Below are 23,083 nucleotides of genomic sequence, written 5' to 3' on the forward strand. Positions count from 1 at the left end.
CCACACAGGACACTCAGTCACGCTGGTCCCCAGGGATGCACTCCAGGCAAGGGAGCAACAGGTAAAGCAGGGGGAAATAGCCAGTGTTTTACAGCTGCTTGCACACAGAAGGGGGTGGAAAATATCAGGTGCTGCTCTGCATATCTGCACTTGGCAGGTGTATTCATTAAATGTAATTATGCCTTTTATCAGGCCAGGCAGTCGTTCTAGGCTGGCATTTTAGTGTGCCTGAGTTTTGTTCACTTATCAAATATTTATTTAAGGAACCCTCACTGCGTACTCAGGTTTTACATGAATTAGCAGCGAGGCAATTCATTTGCAAGGCTTATTCCTTCGTCGGGCACACATTGAAATGGGCTGCAGCAGAGGCAGCTAAATGTCGCTAATAGGATATCCCATTTCTGCTTTAATTTGCAGTGCACGGGGGCAAGGAGAAGCAGCGTCTCCTCGCGACGCGTGTTCGTTCCAGCCCGCGTTCCCTCTCCTGCGCTCCCTTGGCTTCCCTGCCCTTGGCGGGCGGCAGCGAGGGAAGGCCACACTTCCATGGAAGCATGAGAGGATTCGGCCTTGGCCTATTCAAAACCAAGGAAGTGGGCAGTTCTACAGCCCAGAGACTCAAGCTCGTGTGGCCTTTCTACTGCTTGGCTTAACTATATTCCCTGCTTAAGAAGAGGATCCTACTGGCGAGTGAAGTTGGCTTTGTAGTTTAGCTATACTAAATTAACCAATAGCTCCTGCCGTGCGCCCTTCATGTATTTTTATTAACACAACGGCCTTGTTAAACAAGCGCCCAGTCTTCTACTTTTAAGGGCATTTGAAGTAGCAGCGTTTTATTTCAACTGTTACTGTATGCCCTTAAAGCCAACGGGCCCAACAGAAAGGCCTCACGTGCAAGTCATGTTCCATCTACATTTTGTCAGCTTTGAAAGGACCACATTACATGCAAGTGAAAAAGAAACCAACAACCTCACACCTCTTAATATGTGTAGGAAATAAGGTGCAGCCTCTCTGCTAAGAATCATAGAATCACAGAATCACTGAATGGTTGAGATTGGAAGGGAACTCCAAAGGTCATCTAGTCCAACCCCTGGCCCACGCAGGGTCACCTAGAGCATGTGGCACAGGGCTGCATCCAAGCAGGTTTTGAAGATCTTTTGAAGAACTATATGTGGCTTCTCTGATAGGGATATACAAATAATATATATTAAATATTATATATATATATATATAAATAAATGTAAAGACATATTTATTTATTTTCAAAGTAACTTCATGATTCCCATAAAAAAGAACAGGCAGCCCTAGGGCTTAATCCATCCTGGCTGCATCACCACAGCAGAGTTCAGTTCTCCTTGGCCTGTGAGTGACATTAGCACGTTTGATCGGGCCCAACAGCTTTTAGGTGGCTCAAAGCAGGTAAGATGAAACTCACCCTAGTCTTCACCTCTTGTTCTGTTTCAGTTTCTTCACTTTTTGCCCTCTTTGGGGCTACTCAGAGTTGAAAATAGAGGCAAGATGTGCAGCTCTTTGACAGCAGCATGGTCACGAGGGAGAAGGGCTTCGTTACATGTGTCTCTTGGAGAGGAAACCCACTGGTGCAGACCCAGCCAGTGACAACACTTGCTTTTACTTCATGAAATGTTTGACATTGAATTAACTCATTTTTAGTAATCTAAAACTGGACAGGATAGTTCCCTTAAACCAGTAGACTACTTACTTGTTTGGCAATCACTTCTTTTAATCACTGATCCATAAATCACCTTGTGGAACTGCTGGAAGCATTAGAACTGTGTCCATTGCAGAGCTACTCACAGCTGTGCTTTTTTTCAGAAATTATTAGAAATTTTCATATAAATTAGGATTTCTTTTCTTTTCTTAAAAAAATTTTGATTTTTCATGTAGTAGCTTCAAACCAATTACTTTAGATATCAATATTTGGTATCAACACAATGTGCAACTTTTGACTGGAACAAATGGAATAATGAAATTCTGCTTGCTTTCTTTTATGCTGTGAAATTTTGCCTTTTTTCTTTTATAAAAAAAAATTCTTGAGGAAAGAGATGGCCTTCCATTAGGAAGGACTCATCCCATTTGAAGTCGACTCCAAAAGCGAATAACAAAATAACACAGTTCCAGTAACGGCACGACCACACAGGAGGGAACACGTGCACAACACGCATGGAAAAACAAGTCTTTTCCTAATACGTGGTCACATCTTGTCAACCAAAGGAAATACTATGATGGGCCTTACCAGTGTGGCTTCGCTTGTGAACCATGAGCACATTGGGACCGATGCAAATTATCCCACAGATATCGCACTTTAGCTTTCCATTCGGAAGTCGAATGCCTCCAACGCCTGACATAGCCTTGCTGCCCGGGCCATCGTGCGAGCCATTCATTTTCTCTCCCGAGGGGTCAAGCATTCGTAAATCCTCCGCACATTCTTCCCCATTCATTTCACAGGCACGCCCATTCTCTTCATCACTCTGCGTCTCTATTTTAATGTTACCGGCTGAAAGACACAACACAGGAGGCCACTCAGTTTCGTCGCAGGGCAAAACCCAGTGGCAAAGAAACAGTCATGGCACAGGAGGTATTAACTTCTAGACAGACCATGCAGTGCACCTAAAAAACAGAAGCAACAAACATGACTGCATTCCTGTGGGCAATGCGATGAGTTGGTAACAACATGGAGTGAGGAACAACCTGGGAGACAAATGAGTCATGCACCTCAGGCCTGTTCCTAGGTCACTTTTGCAGCACCCGTGGTGACAATTTGGGCTAATTGGGATGGAATTCATAATGAAAACACATCACTTGCATTTTCCTGACACGAGTGAGTGCAAAAAAAAGTAATGTATCAAAGGTGAGGGATGAAAATGAATCGAAAAATGCAATGTTCTCCACTTGGCAGGAAAGCATGGAGGGCTGCACTGATCCCAGCCAGTTGTTTTGCAGGGCTACAGGGTTAACAGGGGCAATGGGAGTGAAAACAGCACAGAAACTGCTGCAGAATGGGGAAAGACGGAGGAAGCGGATAGAGCCAGGGCCAGCACGGGGATTAGAGCAGGGAGAGCGGGGTTTTTAAGGCAGCAGGGCGACAGCAGCTGGGTTCAGAGGAGACAATCCCTGCTGTCCTAAGCTACTGCCAAAAAAAGACCAAATCAGCAAGAGTGAATAGCACAGCAGATTATAATACGAACGTATTAAAATCTCGCTGTGGCCATTACTTCCAAATATAAATAAAAAAAAGAGGCATAAATAAATCTAGGCCAGTAGACTTTGTTTTAGGCCAACCCAGCAAAGGCCTGACCCTGGACAGGCTACAAAAAGGGCCAGGACTCAAGTCAGTTAATGCCGCTCTTCATTCCTCTTCTCTCCACAGGTCTGGATGATGTTTTATGTAGATTAGGTCGTCCTTACACTTCCTCCCCTCTTTTCCAATCACATGATTTCAGAGGAAAAATGAAATGTTTGCCAACGTGTTCTCTCCCTGAAGGGCCAGCTGGGTGCATGGGTGGGAATGACAGCAGGATCTGACTCCAAATACTACTGGGAAATGTGCTGAGAGAAAAGGCATTTATATTTCTGGCCACCTTTTAATAAAGTCCATCATTCTAGGCATTTTAACCTTTTTTTTTTTTTTCAAATATTGCCATATGTATAGAAATCATATCTAAAACAGAATGAGAACATGTCATAAATAGCAATTTCTCCTTTCAAATGTATGTGCTAAAAATGGGAATAATTTAGTAGTTCAGGAAAAAAATCAGTGACTCAAAAATGGTTTACCAAGATGGCTGAACAGAAATGGTCCAAATTATCCTACAAATTCTGTGGAATATAATCCTAAAATGCTCTTTTCACCGTGGTGAACACAAGTAATACAAGTATTCAGCTTAACCACAGTTTTTATTATCATACACTAAAGTTGTTCTCTTAATTATAAAACTAAGATTTTGTACATAAATATATTTAATTAAAAACATTACAGACCCACTTTCCTGCTAGGAAATTTGGAGAAGGTGGCTTTTGAAATAGACTTACTGTATTAAAACAGAATGTGTATGAACAAACCCCCAAAGACTAGGACTACCGAAGTCCATTGGTAGCGTATGCATGCAAATGTAACTTACTGAAAACTGAAATGATGGGGGAAAACAATAAAACCACAGAAGTAGGAACTAGATGGAAATGCTCTGTAGTGAATTGAGTTTTCAGCATACTTACGGGAAAAAGATTTGGGAATTAATGCATGAAAGTCCCTAAAGCCATCTGCCCCGTATGCAGCTGCAATAGAGAAGGCAAACAGGATGCTGGTTGGTGGCACTGCTAACAGTAAGTGCCAAAGCAGGTGGCATTATCGCTACAAGAGACAGACCTGAGAGAGAGGCAGAGCTATCACCACAACAGAACACTAGCAGTTTGGGACAGAGCACAGGAGGGCAGCTGGGAGAGGAATCCTAACCTGAGACCCAACAATTCTCCCTTGCAAAAACTCCGCTTTTCCAAAGCAGCCACCAGGTTTTACAAGGTTTTGCAAAGGCATAAGGTCTCCTGGGTATTCCCCTTGCAGGTCAACTCCTACTATGCTGCTTTTGGCCGCTTTCCTTGTACACGGCACATCTTTTCTTTGTATGAGCTGGGATCTTGTCACCACAGTTATAAAAACTGAAATTGCTTCTTATTTTTTTCCTTTCTTTGTTTTTTTTATTCTCACGCCTGCCGATCTTACGTAGTGGAATGGAAGGGAGGGAGATTGTGTAGAAGTTATTGTGTATATCATAGAATAATAGAATCACAGAATGCTTAAGGTTGGAAGGGACCTCAGAGGTCATCTAGTCCAACCCCCCTGCACACGCAGGGTCACCTAGAGCATGTGGCACAGGGCTGCATCCAAGCGGGTTTTAAAGATCTCCAAAGAAGGAGACTCCACAACCTCTCTGGGCAACCTGTGCCAGGGCTCTGGCACCCTCACTGTCAAGAAATGCTTCCTTAAGTTCCTGTGGAACTTTTGGTGCCTCAGCTTGTGGCTGTTTCCTCTAGTCCTATCGCTGTCCACCACTGAAAAGAGGCCAGCCCCCTCCTCCTCACTGCCTCCCTTGAGGTATTTATACACACTGATCAGGTCCCCCCTCAGCCTTCTCTTCTCCAGGCTGAACAGACCCAGCTCTCTCAGCCTTTGCTCATAGGGCAGATGTTCCAGGCCCCTGATCATCTTCCTAGCCCTGCGCTGGACTCTCTCCAGCCGCTCCATATCCCTCTTGTACTGGGGAGCCCAAAACAGATATCAGGGCATTTCTTTCTGTTAGCGTTTCTAGGGTCATTTTTCCAGTGTCTCTACATAAAAGCAGCGGCACAAACACGCAACCCTGCAGCTAACACAGGCACAATAACGTGGCTCGTTGCTTGACCCGGGCCCTGACCCTCGCCCAGCCCGCCTCCCTTCGCTAGGCCTTGCTGCGGCCTGGCCCTGGGCCCGGCAGAGCTCAGGGAGCAGCCATCGCTGCGCAGCGCGGGCCTTTCGTGGCAGGCAGGTTCCTGGACCTCCCTTTCTCCAGAGGGAAAAGTTCGTCCATTCTTGAGGCACAAATACTGTGCCAAATACCTGGCAGTCTGACCCCGGCACATGCTCAGCATTAGTGCAGGCTTCTCAGGCAGTTACTCAATGCTGTCTTTGCAAATAGGATGGCCGTGCACGTGCGTGTCTGCACACACACGCAGGCAGACATTAATTAACTCACCAATAATGCACGATAATCATCTCTTGTTCGTTCTGACAACATTAAGACACTGCTACTTGATTAATTGGTTCATATTCGTTTGCAGGTGACCTTTTAAGTCCTTAAAAGGCTCTATATTTTACTCTACATGGACAAGCTAGCACAATTCAGTGGTTTCTCTTCCTTTTCTACACCAGGTCATTTAACTGGAATCTACTTGTACTGCAAGGAATCAACAGTGTCGTTGAACTAGCAGCTCTTCCCCTCACATGCCCATTTACTTAGCCATATTGTGGAAAAATTGCCCGAAAGCAGGGCACTGGTGGATGCCTTGTGCATCCTGACGTGTACTGGGAGCTTCTTGTGCATATCTAACATGTACTGGGACCTTCGGCAGGACTTTCTGCAGCACTTAGAATTTGGATCACACAAAACTGTTTCATATCCCACGCTAAGCAGTGGCTTATGCAAAAGTCCTTGAAAAAAATAAATACATAAAATAAATAAATAAAATATAAGTCAAAGGGAAGGGGGATGACAATATGATTCTTTTGTATTGACAGTTCCAGGCCCCTTTTTTTCTGGGGAAGGATAGCATAGCTGGGGGAGCCAGGCTGGGACGCCTGGGAAGGAAGGAAGGAAGACGAGGAGATTGAGTCACACTTCCCTAGAAAGAGTTGAGCAACGTGGAGAGGGAAGGGAGGTGTTTTGCAATGAGTAAGAGTCCAGTAGCAAGGAGAAAGGAGAAACCAAGAGGACTGCTTGGGAAACAGGATTTGGAGGCCAGCTTTTATAGGGCAGAGAGAAAGCCCCTTGGAAAATAAGGCATGGGGAGGACTAGTAACTTGCTTTCAGCTCAGAGCCACTTTCCCACCTCTTTTGCCCTCTCTTGCAGCTACAGGATTCCCTCCCAAATGTAAAATCCTTTCAGTGACTTTGGCAGTTTCACATATTTAAGTACTCCCATTTGAAAGGGGGCACTCATCTCCCAAGTTATTTTCTTCTCAGATGGGATTTTTAGATAGGATTTAGACATAAGTCAGAGCATTCCAAGGAAATGAGGGAGCAAAAGGAAAGACAAAACCCTACTAGGCTTTCCTTAGTACTTTAGCTATAGGGATACCCAGCAGCCTTTGATTGTTTTAATCATCCATCTATGTTTCCTTTACCACTTTTATCTCACTAGGTACTTAAATGCATCTTGTGGCATACAAATGCCCCTAGGAAGTTCTCCTTTAGCCTTTCTTTGAAAATAAATATGATAATCTAATTTTTGGACAAGAGGTTACTCCACAGAATGCTTCACTCAGGCTTTGCAGCCAAGAGAAAGAGGCAAAGAAGAGGCCTCTTGAAGTTGTTGCAAGTAATTTGGGTGCATGCAATATTTGGTTTGAATGGCTCATTTGTTATTCCAATACAAGTCAGAAGTATTTTGCTGCTATTAGTTGATGCTTGAACGATAGTTTTAAAGTCCAATGAGAGGTTTGCATAAAGACATCGTAACCATTCAAGCAGTAGACCTGTAGTTCTGCCAGTTATTTCCATTATAAGAAGTAACAGCTATCCTGTTTTGTTTCAGTGCACCAAATCTTAGCACTTGTGAACAGAGATCCAAACCTTGACCCTTTTCCCTCTATGCCCTCTGTTCTCAGAACAGGAACAGCATCGCAGATGGATGATGCTTTTCTCAGAAATACAAGGCACACAGACAAGTTATCTATCCACAGAGTAAGGACTCAGTATCTAGTGGCAGGTCTTGACTACAAAGACCAGCCATTTAACTTCAGCTATGTTTCCATTAATAATATTGTTCCTGTACAAGCTCTGGAGCACCAGGAAGAATCATAGCTATAAAATATGTCAGCAGAAGACCCAGGTAATGCAACTATATTGAGTTAAGCAATGATCTCAGCCGTTTAGTAAAATTCAAAAGACACACCACAGCAGACTACTGACTAGTTATTTAACTACAGAAGACAGGGATACACTCAAGTGCTGTTCAAAATGACTATTTTGCACACTCCTTTCTATATACAGCACTGCATTGACCAGATAATTAAGTATTTGTGGTATATCTGCATGTGGAAAAATGATAGGTTATAGACCAGGTCAGGACTGAGTAATAACTTAGAGCTGCAAGAGTACCTTAATTCATAGGGACACAAAGAAACAAACTAGTAAATATGTGCTAAATGTGTTCCAGCATACATGGAACAAATTGCTACTTTTGTTAATAAAAAAGGACTCAGAATTCCCTGTGTCACAGAAGAGTGAGACCTGATGAAGATGGAGGTGAACGTCGGAGACCAGCAAGGAGACCAGCCATTCGGCAGAGGGACCTTACCATTCCTCCTGAGAGTGCTGAATTCTCTACCACAGGCTGTCACATGGCGAAGAGGGGGCAACAGATAAACACGAAGGCTTTTGGGGAGAAGTGCTCAGCTGAGTTTTTAAAAGGAAAGAGAAAATAACAGCAAGAAGAGCAACAGCACAAACCCTGGGGCACATCTGTAGATGCAGCAGACTGGGCACGACGGATAAGAGTGATCACTCCCATGAGGTCAACGCTGCCCCTCCTTTGGCTCCAAACGCCAATCAGCCCTGGACAGCCAATTTCTTCCTTACTCTAATTTTGGCTTTCAATCAAATAGATGTTATTCCAGAAACACAGGCGTCCTCAGATAAGCTATCTCCCATGGGACAACCAGTGTGAGGAGCTCCACCCTCCACCCATCATCTGCCACGTCTCCATGAACAAGGGACACGGCGCTGGGCTCGCTGCATTGCAGAACAGATTAATGTCATCTTCCAGACCTGCAATGACATTTGTGCCAAACTACAGACAAGTGAATAACATTACAAACAAAATTCCTTCTCGAAAGCTTCAAAAAGTGCCTTGTTCTATGGTGCAAAATCCCACCAACTTTCAGTTAGTTACCTGTGGGAAGCTTCTAATGCACCAGTAAAGATGAACAGGGTAAAGAAACAAATCTACACAGAGAAAAGAAACTAGGTGTTTTTTCTGTAGGTTTCTGAACTGGGGTTTAAGCAGAAAGGAGATTCGTTACCAACCCAAGGGTCTGGTCTAGTTCCAACTTATTTTCCTTGTCGTGCTACTCCCTCGGACATTTGGTACTTTGGTTGTTTATCTGACAAAGAGTTGTTAACTGTCCTTGCTGTTTGATGTCCACCTGAGCACCAGTAAAATTATGTTTTAACAGAGAGGGAAAGAACATTGTGAAAAAAAAAAGCATGCTAAACCTATTTCTCAAGTTCCACATGTATGTGTAACCCATGCTTCCTTCTGTGTAGTACTCTGTGTCTTTTGCTGGCTACGTGATGGAGAAGCTGAGGAATCTGCTAAAGACTTCTTGGTAACCAACTTCCTTGACACACATCTGTGTGGAGAAGCAAGTTGGGAAGCGTTTCAGCCTCTGGAGGGAAAGGTTTGCTGACAAACTATGGCAAGAACAGAGCTTCTCGTCCTCAACATCTTTGCCTCTTCTGCTTCCATCGGACTTTTATTTTGTGGGCATTACAAGATGAGGAAGTAGCAAGAGAGCATTTAGCAAGAAATGTTTAAAAAGTAACCTCAAGTAACAATGTCCAACAGTGACACAAAAACACACACCCGCATATAAAAATATTCCCAGCTCACCCAAGTGTTATGTATACACATGCTTATGTGCTGCTCCTGTGAAACTCCATTCCTCAGAAACTCTATAAGCAAAATGTCACAGTTTTCACTCTTCTTTGCACAGCTCCACTTATCCATGAGAAGCAAAGCCTCAAACATAGCTTAATCTAACATTTATAATGCACCCACCCTCCCTAATCCTTCCACAACTCATGCTTCAGAGAAACTATTGAGTGCTAATCTGCCCTTGACTGGTGCAGCAGAAACTCTAGCTAGCAGCCGTTGCACGTGATGACTGGAAGAACATAAAGACAAGAGCTTGTAACCACCAGGACTCATGGGTGCCTCTGTAAAGATTTGCGTTTTGGAGGAGAGGAGACACCAAGGTCAAACCAGGAGAAGCTCAATTAAGAGGAGCTCTTATTACGTCGGAGAGGCAGGTAGCCACTGAAATGCACTCAAATGAAGCCATGTGGTCATCGCTGGAAGTTGTCCATGCTCCACTAGGAAGCTGGTGGGCATTGTAGGTCAAAGGGAAAGGTCTAGCACAGGAGGAACAGAGAAATATGGGAAGTGAGGCATAGCTACATGTTTAAGCTGATCATTTATGTACAAATGATGTGAACTGTACCCTGAGGAGGAATTTTAAGCCTGCCTGACCATGAGAAAACCCTCATGAAATCTAGATATGTACACAGGTATCGTCAAGACCCATAGCAGCTGCAGACCATGCCTCATCAGTTACCTATCTGAAGAAAGTAAAAGCTTTTGGGAAATGGCCCAGCTGGGCTCACAACAGCGTGTAGGGCACCCTCCATCCTCCAGGGCTCTCTGCACAACCAATGCAGCAGGGGCGAGGAGATGGGGCAGGGAGGGAGAAAAGCAGTTTTGCACATTGCTTCAGAGCACCTAAATTTGCCTCTACCCCAATGTAAAGTTAGCCTTCGCACACCATCCCCTATCCATACTCCAGCTCAGTGAACTGCTCGTAGGTCTTTAGCTCTGTCACTGGAGCGGCACCGAGCCACCTGGCTTGGGATCGGGCCCTCGCGCACCCAACCATGCACCCATCCAACCCAGCAGGCCCTCACAGATGGGCGCGGGGACTTCCACCAGGGACTGTTTGGCTAGCGCAAGGATGCCTGGTGCGCCAGTGCCTGACACCACTGTCAATAAGTTCCCCAGCTGTCATAAGCTTTTAGGAGATCTAAAATTAGAAGGAGCAGCTGTGCTTAGGTCAGGAGGGCGCCTATACATGCTGTGCCAATGCCCTCTGTCAGTCTAGACTCTTCTTTTGAGAAGAGGCCTGAGGTGGAAATGGAGAGCGATCTTGCCTTTTCAGCACTGAGGCAGTACATGGTATTATCTTGCCTACACATTAAAAAAATCACAGAATCATACAGAATCACCAAATGGTTAAGGTTGGAAGGGACCTCTAGGGATCCCCCTGCTCAAGCAGGAACATCTAAAGCACATGGTACAGAGTCACAAAGAGGCAGGTTTGGAAGATCTCCAGAGAAGGAGACTCCAACAACCTCCCAGGGCATCCTGTTCCAGGGCTCTGCCACCCTCACAGCGAAGAAGTTCTTCATCATAGGACACAGTCCTCTCAGACTGTAGAAAGCCTCGAGAATACTGGAACTTTATTCTAGGCTACGGCAGATTAAACGCAGTCCTCATTTTATGAGTGATACAGTGGATGGACAATCTCCCTCAGGACTGTGCACAGAAAATTCTGAGGTAGCCTTTTCTGGGCCTGTTAATCCTGAGGGCTCAGTTATTTTTCTAGAAGTCTCTTCGGACATTACTGAAGTTTTTGTTGTTGTTGTTTTTGCTTTGTTTTTCCTTCTCAGGTTGTAAAAATAATACCAGAATGTTTTGCAATGTAAACTATTGTTTATGAAAATACACTGTGCTTGACAGGCCACTGAGAGGAAACTTTTATCTGCACCTTCTGGGGAAGAAACATAAAGTGAAACAAATTCCCTGAATCTGAACATGCAGATAACCTTCAAGAAGAAAAATGTCTGTTCCCACCATATATTATATTCCACCACATATTACAGCCAATGTTTTGCTACAGGGATCTGGAGTTTCCTCCAGGCAGCTAGGCCTCTGGGCTGAAACGATGGGAGACAAAGACTCACAGATCTGGATCATCATGAAAGTCATCAAATGCAATTCACGCCAAATTTTTAAGAGAGCTCTTGTCTTTCCTCACTTCCTCAGACATTTTTCATGTCTGCATTTTCTTGCCCTGATCTAAGGAGAAAAAAGCCCTCCTTTTCCCTGAACACAATCCAGCCTTAACCATGTTGGCATGATGAGAAGTCCTGTCTGAAGTATTTTTTTTTTCTTCTGTGAGACATGCAACAACTGCACTGCTGTGTATTGATTCCTTGGGATTTGGAAAAAAGTACTTTGAGAATAACCTAGAAATCACTGGCTTTCTGTAACAGCTGTCTCAAAAAGGAGGGCTAGAGTCCTGACAGGAAAAAAAAAAGAGTATTTTTTTATATGAAGTACCTATGACATCAGAAAAAGAAGAATCATCTTTACTCTCTCATCTCTGTTACACAAATTCAAGTGAGGTCAGCACAAAGTCTCACAGCTAGGGTACCATACATACAGGTCCATCATTCTCTTGCCATAGTGGATGTACTTCCACCGAGGTTACTAGTGACAGGTTGTGCTCCCAGAGGGAAAAAAAGTCCTGCTGAAAACCTTATTTCACTGAGGCCATAAGAAAGCTGTGTGGGTCTACTCTGGCCTAAGCACAGTTCAGGAAAAGGAGCTCGGACCCAAACTAGGCCAAACTTACATGAACTTCTTAGCTTTGCCCTGTTAATACGCCTACCTCAGCTAGCACAGAATCACAGCATGGTTGAGGCTGGAAGGGACCTCTAGAGGTCATCTAGTCCAACCCCCTGCTCCAGCAGGGACACCCAGAGCACGGGGCACAGGGCCACATCCAGGTGGGTTTGGAAGACCTCCAGAGGAGACTCCACAACCTCCCTGGGCAGCCTGTGCCAGGGCTCTGGCACCCTCACAGTGAAGAAGTTCTTCCTCACATGGAGATGGAACCTCCTGTGTTTCAACTTACACCCATTGGCCCTTGCCCTATCACTGGCCATCACCAAGAGGAGTTTGTCCCCTTCCTCCCTACATTGCCCCTTCATGTACTTATATATATTAATCTGATCCACTCTCAGGCTTCTCTTCTCCAGAGAAAACAGGCCCAACTCAGTCTTTCCTCACACTATAAATGCTACAGTCCATCAATCATCTTTGTTGCTCTCCACTCTCCTCTAGAAGCTCCACACCCCTCTTACACACTTACACAAGTTATGACTTGAAACTATTGAAAGCAGTAGTTGCTATTCCTATCCTGGAGGATATTTTCCAAAATCAGAAAGGAACTTAAAGTTAAGATTTAGGTGGAATTGAGGTACAGGTATCATCATGCCTTCCCATGGCCAATATGCTCATCCAAAAAGAAAAAAAAAAAAAAAAAAAAAACTTGAAAATATCTTCACTAATGTTTTAATGCTGTTCAGCGTAAAAGGGTGTTAAAAATTACTTACCATGCTCTTGAATGATTACTCCTACATTTGATACTCACCGACTCACAGTCAAAAATGGTCACAAACAATTACTCTGCCGAGTACCAGCATACTGTATCTTAATGCAATCATTTTCTTAACATGGACAGATCAATAAAGCCTAAAGCCAACATGGTGCTGGCAGAGCTTCAAGAAAAAAAAGTATTTCAAAATAACAGTTGTTGATTTAAATGGTCTTCTACTGAAGAGATTATTGTCTTGATAGCCCCAAATTGTCTATTATGATCAGGTGAAACCTACACAAGTCAGACCACAGAAACTCTTCGATCAGGGCTTCATTTCTGGCTGAACTAGTGTGCAAAATAATGTAATATGATTTAAACACAATTCAAACATTGCTTGAAATCCTCTAAACTCTTCTGCTCCTTTTAATTGTCCTCTCAATTATTTAATAGTGTTTATCAGCAAAAGAGTGTTTAAAAAGCAACTAATATTTTGGAGGTATGCAACATAAATTGCTAAAAAAACTTGATTTTCATAAAATGCAACACAACCTGGAAAACACTGAGCACTGAAAAATCAAGCTATTGTTCCAGGCTCCATATCTGCAGGCATTTAGACACCTCTGAAAATCAGGACCACTGTCTGTTTACACATGAACATGTGCACTTGGTAGTTTCTCTGAAGCTGTTTGCCATAATTTGTATAAGCATAACTTGCAAACTGTAAGCATAGGCTTATTATGCTGTAAGTGTAGGCTTATTATGTGATAATACAATATTAAATGAGATTCAATGAGTTATATATGAAAGCAAGAGTGCAACCAGAAGCAATCTACTTTGATTATTTAATGCTGATATATTTTGAATTATAACTTTCAATGTGCTACTTATTTGGGGATCAGCAAGAGGGAAGTGCTTGGAGAAACTCTCAGATAACCTGTTGAAGGTTCTGGGAGTTGGTTCAAAGGAGGTAACTACAGGTAGCCTCATGCTATCCAAAACATAGACTAGATTCAATTTAGATGAGCAGTTGAGAAGAAGTTAACAAAAAGGACACTGGTGCACGCTGGTTTCAAAGCTGACAGCTGGTCCAGTTATTGCTTCCTAATTTGTAGCAGAGGGAAAATATTAAGTCCACTCCACTGCTGGAACTGCATCCAACAGACTTTTAGTCTAGTATTTAGACTTTTAAGACTTAAAAATCTAGTATTTAGACTTTTAAGACAACTTGTGCTTCCTTGGACAGGGGAGAACCCAAACCCACATTAAGAATGATGTTGAACTTGAGTCCCATCACAGCCATACATGAGAAACATCACAGCTTCCCCCTTGTCCGGCTTAACAGGAAACCTCTATCTGCTGTTCCTCTAACTCCTTCCACAAACACACACAGTAGTCTGGACATATTACCCATTTCCTCCCAACCCACAGTTGTTTATCTCCTTAGCATCTGCCATGGTTTATGAGTCTGGAACAAGTCCTACACCAGGTCTTAAGATATGCATTTAAAGCAATTCAGCTGAAAGGTTTCAGAAGACCCCAGGAAAATAAAAAAAGTAAAAAGGGAAAAGAAAGAAAGGAGAGTGACTGATTCATGTGCTCTGAAATAACTGGAACAGAGTCCATGATAGTAAGTTTTCCTATCTGCCTGATATCTCAAGAAAGCTGGAGTACCTCCTCATTTTCATCTACTCTCTAAAGGTTGGCTTCACACACACAGACAGCGGTGTGTGCACACAAGAAGGTGTTTTCTCTGTGGCTGTGTAAACACCTGCATGCACGTGGCTTTTATTCATTTATTTTTGCCAAAAGGGCAATGAGTTTTGCTACTGCTGTGAGTAGTGCATGGCACTGCCCAGGAGCTCTGCTCGTCTTCAGGGCTTTGCTCTACGGGTAAGTTCAGAAGTGCATCAAGGTACAACTTCTCTGGTGCCGCAGTGTCCTGGGCAGACCCTACATCCTTTTTGTCTCATATATATAAATAGGTAAAAAAAAAAAAATCTCCCCTTCCCTCTCAGCCCCCCAGCCCTTGCTCTCTGCCCTGACCTGCTTCTGTTCGCTCCCGGAGGTGAAACCAAAGAGCTGCAGTTGTGACACTGCAGTTTGTGTGTCATATTGTAACTGGGTTTCCACATCCTCCTCACTCTGTTGTAAAAGGGCTTGAAGAGGAAGAAGTGCAAATAATGAAATATAGGAAAGCAGGAAAAGAGGAAGCAGCCGAGAGACAGCAGCTCAACTGAAATACTAAGAATTATGGAGAAGTGACAGAAAGGGAAGCACAGACCAGGAATTATACTTGGTGGCTTAGCAAAAAATAAATAAAATAAAATAAAACAAACAAAAGAAAAATAGATAGGCCCAGCCTTTTCTGCTTCTGCAGCAGTCTTTTGAACTACTATTCCTCACTGGCGTTCACCCACTTGACCTATATTCCCCTCCCCGCCTACTCTAAGGCAGTTAAGGAGCTGTGCTACTCTGTGTGCAGTGAGACGTCACCCAAATTGAAACAGCACAGGGGTACATAGCAAAAAACGGTGCTAATCCTCATATCAAGCACGAGTATGGGCACCTCAAATCACCCCAGGAGAGAAGGGAGGGAAATCAAGCACAGAGACAAGCTCTCCTCATGGCCAGCCTCAGGGGGAGAAGGCTCCATTAGGCAATGGTCTCATTTGCCAAAGGCGGCCCCAAGGACCAAGCGGTGGACGAGTACAGAAGGAAATTAGCTCAGGCACAGGGCGCGTTGCTTAACGGGACAATCCTGCCCCACGGTGAGGGGATGCAGCTTAGGAAGTCCTTCCACTGGCAGCATGTACAGTTCTGTCCTACTAATTCAGAATGAAACTTGGCTGGACTGGAGAGCGTTTAAAATTCACACGAAGAATTTTCTCTTCTCCATTTGCTGGCAAAGCTGAGTGGAGAAGAGAACGGGGCCTGTTTTTTAATACCCTCCTAGTCTCAGGGACTTTTGAGAGAGAATCTGCCCGATCAAAGGATGAGTAAAAAGCAAATCGTGAGAAATGACCTTCTAAAAACATCACAAAACTAATAGTGATGCATTCCTTTTGACTCAAGCTCCAGTCTTAATCTTATCTGGGCGCTAAACTGCAGTGCGTAGTTTCTCAGGAAGACAGTGGTGAAATTCTGTGCATAAATGAAGACAGGAGTGTTACACAAAGGTGTACTGCGGTACAGCTATTTGCTCATCGCTGCGTGCAAGCCACCCTGTTGGAAAAGTGCCTTCGAAACCATTTGTGGCCATTCCGCTACAGAGGAGGCTGTCACAAAGTGATAAGAAGTGGTATTAGTGAGGTTGCACTTTCTTTGAAAACTTTTTGTTCAGAGAGTACCAAAAAGCTCTGCTGTTTTCCCAACTACCTCTCTGTGAATTAGGAGATTTTGCTGGGTCTCTCAGTCCTTATTTAGTTCTTGAGCAAAATTTAATATATTTTGGAATGTGCATGAAAAAGAAGAGATCAGTATAGTTTTATGTGAAGGAATTAAGTCTCCTCTTAGAAATGTCAGCATTTGCTTAGACATTGGAGGTCTGAGCTGCATTTCCCATGGTACAGTTCTAACTACTCTTCTACTTTCCTATAGGTACAGCAACAGTAGCCGTAGCTTGGCATTAAAGGAGCCTATACACTGCATTGCTTTTTATATAGATGGCAGTGGGACCAAGCTGTCCACATAGTCATGTGTGTGTCTGTGAAGGAGTCTGGGAGTCCATGGGCATTGTGAAGGTTTTGCCCAGCTTATCTTTCCTTACTTATTAGAAATAAGGGCTGATTTGTATTTTGGGGCCATGACCTTCACCAATTCTAGTCTGTTTTCAAGTGTAGTCTTCAGAGCAGCCTCTCCTGGTTTCCAAAGAGAATAATCAGTCATTTAGCTATTCAAGAAATAAAGCTATGTCAAGACAAGAGTGTATGACACTTATTTAGCTATGGATGTTCTCCACAGCAAATGGATACTTTTTTTTTTTTTCCTAGTTAATTTTGGATAAGAAATGTCAGGCAAAAGCAGCAAAAACATGATTATTTAGTCATACTGCTACTTACTGTTACATCAGGACAGCTGGAAAGGACCAAGCATCGGCCTCTACTGCAATCCTAGCCATAAGGAAAGGAATGAGTTGACTGCTTGGTTAAGGAGCAATACCACAAGGGGATTTTTATGCTGATGTAAACTTGGAAAAAAAAGACAACATTAAATAGCAAAAGCAATGGGCAATATTTGGGCCAGAACTTTTCTCAGTTTCTCGCTGATCATAAAAAGTGCTTATCTTTTAACAGCTCCCATCCTTACTAACATCCTTATGCTTCATCCTATATAGAATTTGATAACAAACAAAACTTTATGGCTCCAGAGAAGGGCGGGGCACTGGAGCTGGACTCAGGAAATCTAGGTTTAATTCCTAGCTTGGCAACAAACTTCCTGTGTGGCAATGGGAAAGGCACTTAATTCATCATGTGCTTCTACTTCCCTATCTGTGCAGTCTTTCATTCTTTTTTAATTGGAATAAGATTTTCTTTCTTTCCTTCTTTCCTTCCTTCTTTCCTTCTTTCCTTCTTTCCTTCTTTCCTTCTTTCCTTCTTTCCTTCTTTCCTTCTTTCTTTCATTTCTTTCCTTCTTTCTTTCCTTCTTTCCTTTTTTCTACTTTCCTTTTTTTTCTTTCCTTTTTTCTTTCTTTCCTTTTTTCTTTCCTTTTTTCTTTCTTTCTGTCATGAGGAAACTCACTGGCTGTGCTGTTGTCTGGAGTGATTCCTATATCTGCCTGTCTCACAAGTGTCCTAACACATGAGGTTGAAATTTGGCCACGTGCTGGTCACCCTGTCTGTGAAAATGTGTAAAGTGCACTGCAGAGCTAGGCAGAAGTACAAAGCTTTTCATATGGGCTAGTCTGAAAAATGAGACCGCATCCACAATGTGACTGCTGGTGACCAAAGGGTTGAAGCCTCAGCCAGCTCTCCTTCCTCAGCAATTGCTCCGAGACAACAAGCAGGCTTATTCTTCCTTACCAGTGATACAGAAATAGGAAAGAAATTGTAAGTTCTCTTGTCTGACCTATTCCCGTACTGCCAGTTTACTCAGAGTGAGAGGTAGAAGCCCCAAAGGTAAATTATGTCAAGACAAAAAATAGTGTAGGGTTGTTTAAAATATCCAAAACACTTTTTATTTTCCCACTGCACAGTAACCAGATCAGCAGAAGCTGAGGGTGGTGGGGGGAGGGATGAGAAAGGAAACAGGAGGCCATCTCAGCCTGCACCTTTATTGTAAGAAGTGACTAAATACTGAAAAGTGTGTTATCTCCAGTTCAGCTCTTCTCATATATACTCAGTTATGAGGTGTGAAATCTCACTCCAAAAACAAATTGCCACGATATTTTTTGCAATGCAAAAGATTTTCAGAAGCATCTTAAAAAAAAAAAATGGATAAGAAAATGATTGGAACCCCTGGAAGTGAAGATAATTTGGGCATATATCCAAGCTTCTTCTTCACCTGCTCTTCCTGACACAGTCCTCAGACTCACTCAGTCCTTTCATGCCCATGTCAGACTGTAATTCCAGTCCTCGCACTGGCACAAGCCAGGGCACTTGCCAGCTCTCATCAGACACGGAGCTGCAATCCAGTCCTCTACGTTTCCCAAAACTCACTGGACTAATCAACACTCACTGAAGATCTGGTTTCCTATGAAGCTTCTGTTTTCCCAAAAGATCTAATCATTCACTACCAAAATTAATTGTGTGGCATCATGAAATCTGTCATTTACTTAAGCTTTATAGTTTTAGATCTCACTTTTCAAGTTAAAGAGACGTATCATTTAAAACAAAGTGGGAAGCAGTGCATGTTTTGTGCCATACCAGCTCCACTGTGCAGAGGAATCACCTCTGCCCACCTCGCTGTTTTGCTGCTGCTAATGGAAAAACAAATCTGCTTTCTGCTGTCCAGACTACTCGTTATTGATTAGATTCACAACTGAGTAGTTACAGCCCGTGCCCTACCAAACCCTTTCCTCAGGCTGGAAATTATAAGGCTTAATCAACCAATCAGTATAATATCAATTAGGTTGCTTGATATAAGTGTAAATATAGAATACCTCTTTGGGGTAATTTTTTGGTGTTTGAGTTGTACCTGGAGTAACAGGGGACCTTTCCTTTTCTAGCACCCTAAGCTGAAACCTAAATTCATTCAATATGAGATGAACGGCAGTAAAAACACCCAAAGCTTAATTCTCCTTCCCCAGTCCTGCATAAACATTGAGTAATTTTACACAGCTAATGGGAGCAGTGGGCTTAAAATTGGGCACAAGTAGGAAAAAAACAGCAAAAATTAGTGTCAAGCATTTAGAGAATGGTCAAAAACTTGGTTTCTCGTAAGTGTTCTTGATCTGTTCAAACCATCAGAACTGACATTTCCTGTCCCCTTAGCATTTATGGAATGGTTATGGTTATATGGTTATGGTTATGTTTCAAACAGTGCAAAAGAGCAAGAAGCCCTTTGCAGTTGTAGGAAGGCTGAGAGATTCAGAGAGTGTCTGACACAAGTTTTCTACCGTGCACCAGTATTTTCCACGCAGCCACCTTTACCTGGCAGTGACACGACTTAATAGGATGACAGACAGGGTCTGAAAATAAGGCCACTCAAAACTACAAAGTTCTGATTCTGCAGTGTTTAAATATGTGTGATTTCTGTTTAAGGGAACAACACTGAAGTCAAGATCTGAGAACTGACAAGACTCAAAATTCCAAAATTCTTTCTTGAAGAAATTCTCTTTTTCTTCCAGTTGCAGCTCTGAAAGGACAGCTCACACAGTGCCTCGTTTCTCTCTAGAGCAATCTCTCTAAATTCATTCCCAAGATGAGTGTAAATAAAGTAAAAGTGCCAGGCTGCTTAGCCACAAGAAAACTAGCCCAATAAGCTACAGGGATATTACACATTATGTTGCTCTTTCTGACGAACTTTAAGTTTGTTACTAAGCCAGGACTCATAACGCACCTAAACTTCATGCGAACACCCAGACTGAGTGGCTGGACTCAGAGAGAGGCAAATGAAAAGGGTGAAGAACCTTCCCCATGAGACTGCAAAGCTGCCCCAGGGATACAGCTATTTCTTGCTAGCTAACGCAAACCTTGATATCTGAGCCATGGAGTCTTTCTACTTCCACTTCACGTGTGGAGTCCCAGCAAAGGTGAGGCGAGCCATGCGGTACAACCTGCTTCTCAAGGCCTTGTGGAAGAAAACGTTACAAGTTTCATTTTCTGTTGTCATGTCTTTATCGAATGAATGTGCTGTGGCTGTTAGGCGGCAGGACTGCTGTGACAAACCTTCCCAGCAAGTCTTGTGAAATTTGCCTCTGCTGATGCAAACACGCGATTTGCTAGAGCTCCCCATCGCTATCTGATGAACTCCCATCCTAAGCCCGAACGCGAAAAACACAACCCGCAGCCCAGAACGTGTGGATCGCTGTGTTCTCAGGAAGTACGCAAGTAAAATAACTATTTGTGCTCTATCTCACTGAGGGTAAAAAAAAAGAGAGGAGGAAAACCAAAAAAAGGTTGCAAGCAAACACCACTCCTTGCACAGGAAGGCTGCATTTTGCTCAAGCCTTCATGAAGAGTTCATGGTTTGCACTTGACTGTAGCTCCTCACCATTTGCATCAGGAGGTTCCCTGAGAACCCCTTCTGCTTTCGGAGATGGGGTGACCAGAAGGGTCTTTCACTGCGTCTGTCAGAGCTGTTCTTCCAGTCCTCCCTTGCGCTCATGTCCTCAGCTCCCTACGGAAACATCGCTGAGCAAGTTACCAAGCTGGGCATGCACCAACTTTTAGAGGAAAGCTGTACCTCAAATAGAAGATGCAAGACACTTCATCTGCGTTTCCCATGTGATTATGCCAGAATTATTATGTTTAGTTTTATGACCCCTTGTGCCTTTGCAACAGAGAGGCTCCCAGCCCGGCCACCCTATTGACACTGCACAAGCCACAATGGGTACAAATGCATCTTCCTCAGCCGCTGCCCACTTCCCAAAGGGAATTTACACTGGGGCTCAAACGGGATACAGACAAGCCAGCAGGAACCAACCTTTTCCTCTTCTAGGATTGAAAAAGTATATTTTTATTGCATGACTTTATCTTGAAAAATGCTCACTTGATAGGCCTTCTCTTTCCTTCTCCAAAAAAAAAAAAAAAGGGAAAAGCTCAGCCCTCAAGAGAAATGCCACCTTGTGTGCACATGCTCTAGCTCAGTCTTCTCCACACGTATCGACACACAGAGGAATTCGGCTTCGCAGACATAAAACTCTGTGTGAGCAGGAAAGCAGTTCTGCCTGCCTATGTACATGTGCATATGCCTGTGCATGCACATGTAAGAGAGAGAAGGCATGAGAATAAACAGCTCCCTGTGGCTGGAAAACACGTTACTATTTCAAACTTCAAAGGGAGTATCAAAGAGAAGCAATGATTTCAAAAACAAAAAAAAAAAGGTGGGGGGAGAGGGAAAGAGACACTCAAAAATGAAACATAATTTTACACTGGATCTCTAGCACCAAAGGCTAAAACGTGTATTGTATAAATCAGGCTCTTTCACAGCACAGAGGAAAAGAGCTTATTAGCAATGGTAAGAGTGTATAGCAAATGTACAGACTCATTAATGTGTAATTACAGAACAAACAAAACGAGACTTCCCTGGTCTGTTTTGCAAGGAGAAAAAAAAATCCACTTAACACCGCTCTAAGCCCACGGTAGGACACCAATCTCACTAGGATCTACCAGCAGTGCAGCAGTGAAATTAAACCAGTGTGTTGCTGCCAGAGGCACTGCCTCATTACCATTAGCCATTCCTTGTCTTCCACACGTGTCCAAAACCACACCAGACTCCAAAACCACCACTCTTCTGCTAGCACTGTAGCATTTCTCATTTTTATTTCCACTCTCCACAATGTGGACAAATGGGCAGGAAGCTCAAGCCTTCCCCACCAAAAGCCTAGTTCCTATTCGGCTTCTAGATAAAACGCTGCAGGGCAGCTCCACACCTGCAAGGCCTGGCCATCACACTGGCCCACAAGCCTTGCCTGCCTCGCCCTCCGACTGCAGCAAGACAACACATCACATTACAAAATTACGTGGATTTGGGATTTTGGACGGAAAAAACATGGCCCCTAACCCAAGTGGCAGGTGCCTCTGTGATGCCAGCTCCGCTGGTGGCTCGATCCTCTTCGTCCTGGTATGGAGACACCCCTCTTCAGAAGAGGTCAATCTCCCCATGGCCCAAAGGCAAGCAGTGGGGCTTAGTCCACCCCACTGACCTCACAGGAAGGCAAACACGCTTCTCCTCCTGAGTTCTTTAAGGGTACATGAGCTGTTTTTCCCCTGCAAGAGGGAACTTCTTTATGGGAAGAGCTGGAAAGGTGTCTCTGAAGCACGGAGGCACCGCGAGCAGGGTACAAGCAGTGGTGTTCTCTAGCCGGCACTACTCACTTTGGTGCTACTGAAACCATACCAGCCGCTGCCGCCACTTCCGAGCGTTGCAAAACTCACTCACAGCAGGAAAAAATAGGCTCAGTAATGCTGTCCACATACTGCCGAGATGCACAGTGCTGGGAACGGGAAGGGACTGATCTCCTCACTCCAAAAAAGCCCTGTGCAATCACTAAAGATCAGAACACAAAGTTCTTCGCTTCGAAAACAAGAAAATACAAAATAAAACCAATCCAAACCACAGAAAACACTAAAAATTTGGGAAGTTCAAATCCATAGTGGGGATGTTGTCCGATCACAGCTTCTTACAAATACAGGATGCTTTTAAATGATGAAATACAGAGAATGAATATTTCCTCCTCTATAAATTGCAACACAAGCTGAAAGTGTGAACTTGAGTTAAAACCCACCTTTCCATTGCACTAAATATTTCTGTTACATTACTTACTCAATAAGGAGGGTAAAATCACGTGCAGATACTTTGTTATATGAAAGAATTAGCAGCTCCTGCTAAAGCTCTCCACAGCTTTTAAAAAAGAGGCCTCGCAGGGCAGGCGGGGTCCCATGGACTTCCATAAAATAATCTAGAAGTTACTGAAAACTCTGGTAAAAGCAACTTCCTCAGAAATAACACTTCCAGGGTTAAAAAAAAAAAAAAAAAAAAAAAAAAAAAAAAAAG

The 23,083-nt window shown here is 43.5% G+C and overlaps 1 protein-coding gene across 1 annotated transcript in view; it reads right to left on the reverse strand.

The window, feature by feature from the left end:
• Positions 1–23,083, reverse strand: part of IKZF1 (IKAROS family zinc finger 1) — a 51,377-nt gene that overhangs the window by 14,522 nt on the left and 13,772 nt on the right. The window contains 1 exon segment of the mRNA XM_026038375.1: positions 2,252–2,512. Within this exon segment, the coding sequence (XP_025894160.1) occupies positions 2,252–2,512 (261 nt within the window).

The sequence above is a fragment of the Nothoprocta perdicaria genome, unplaced genomic scaffold (genome assembly GCF_003342845.1).
Source record: "Nothoprocta perdicaria isolate Ctin4 unplaced genomic scaffold, notPer1 scaffold_209, whole genome shotgun sequence".
NCBI lineage: Eukaryota > Metazoa > Chordata > Aves > Tinamiformes > Tinamidae > Nothoprocta > Nothoprocta perdicaria.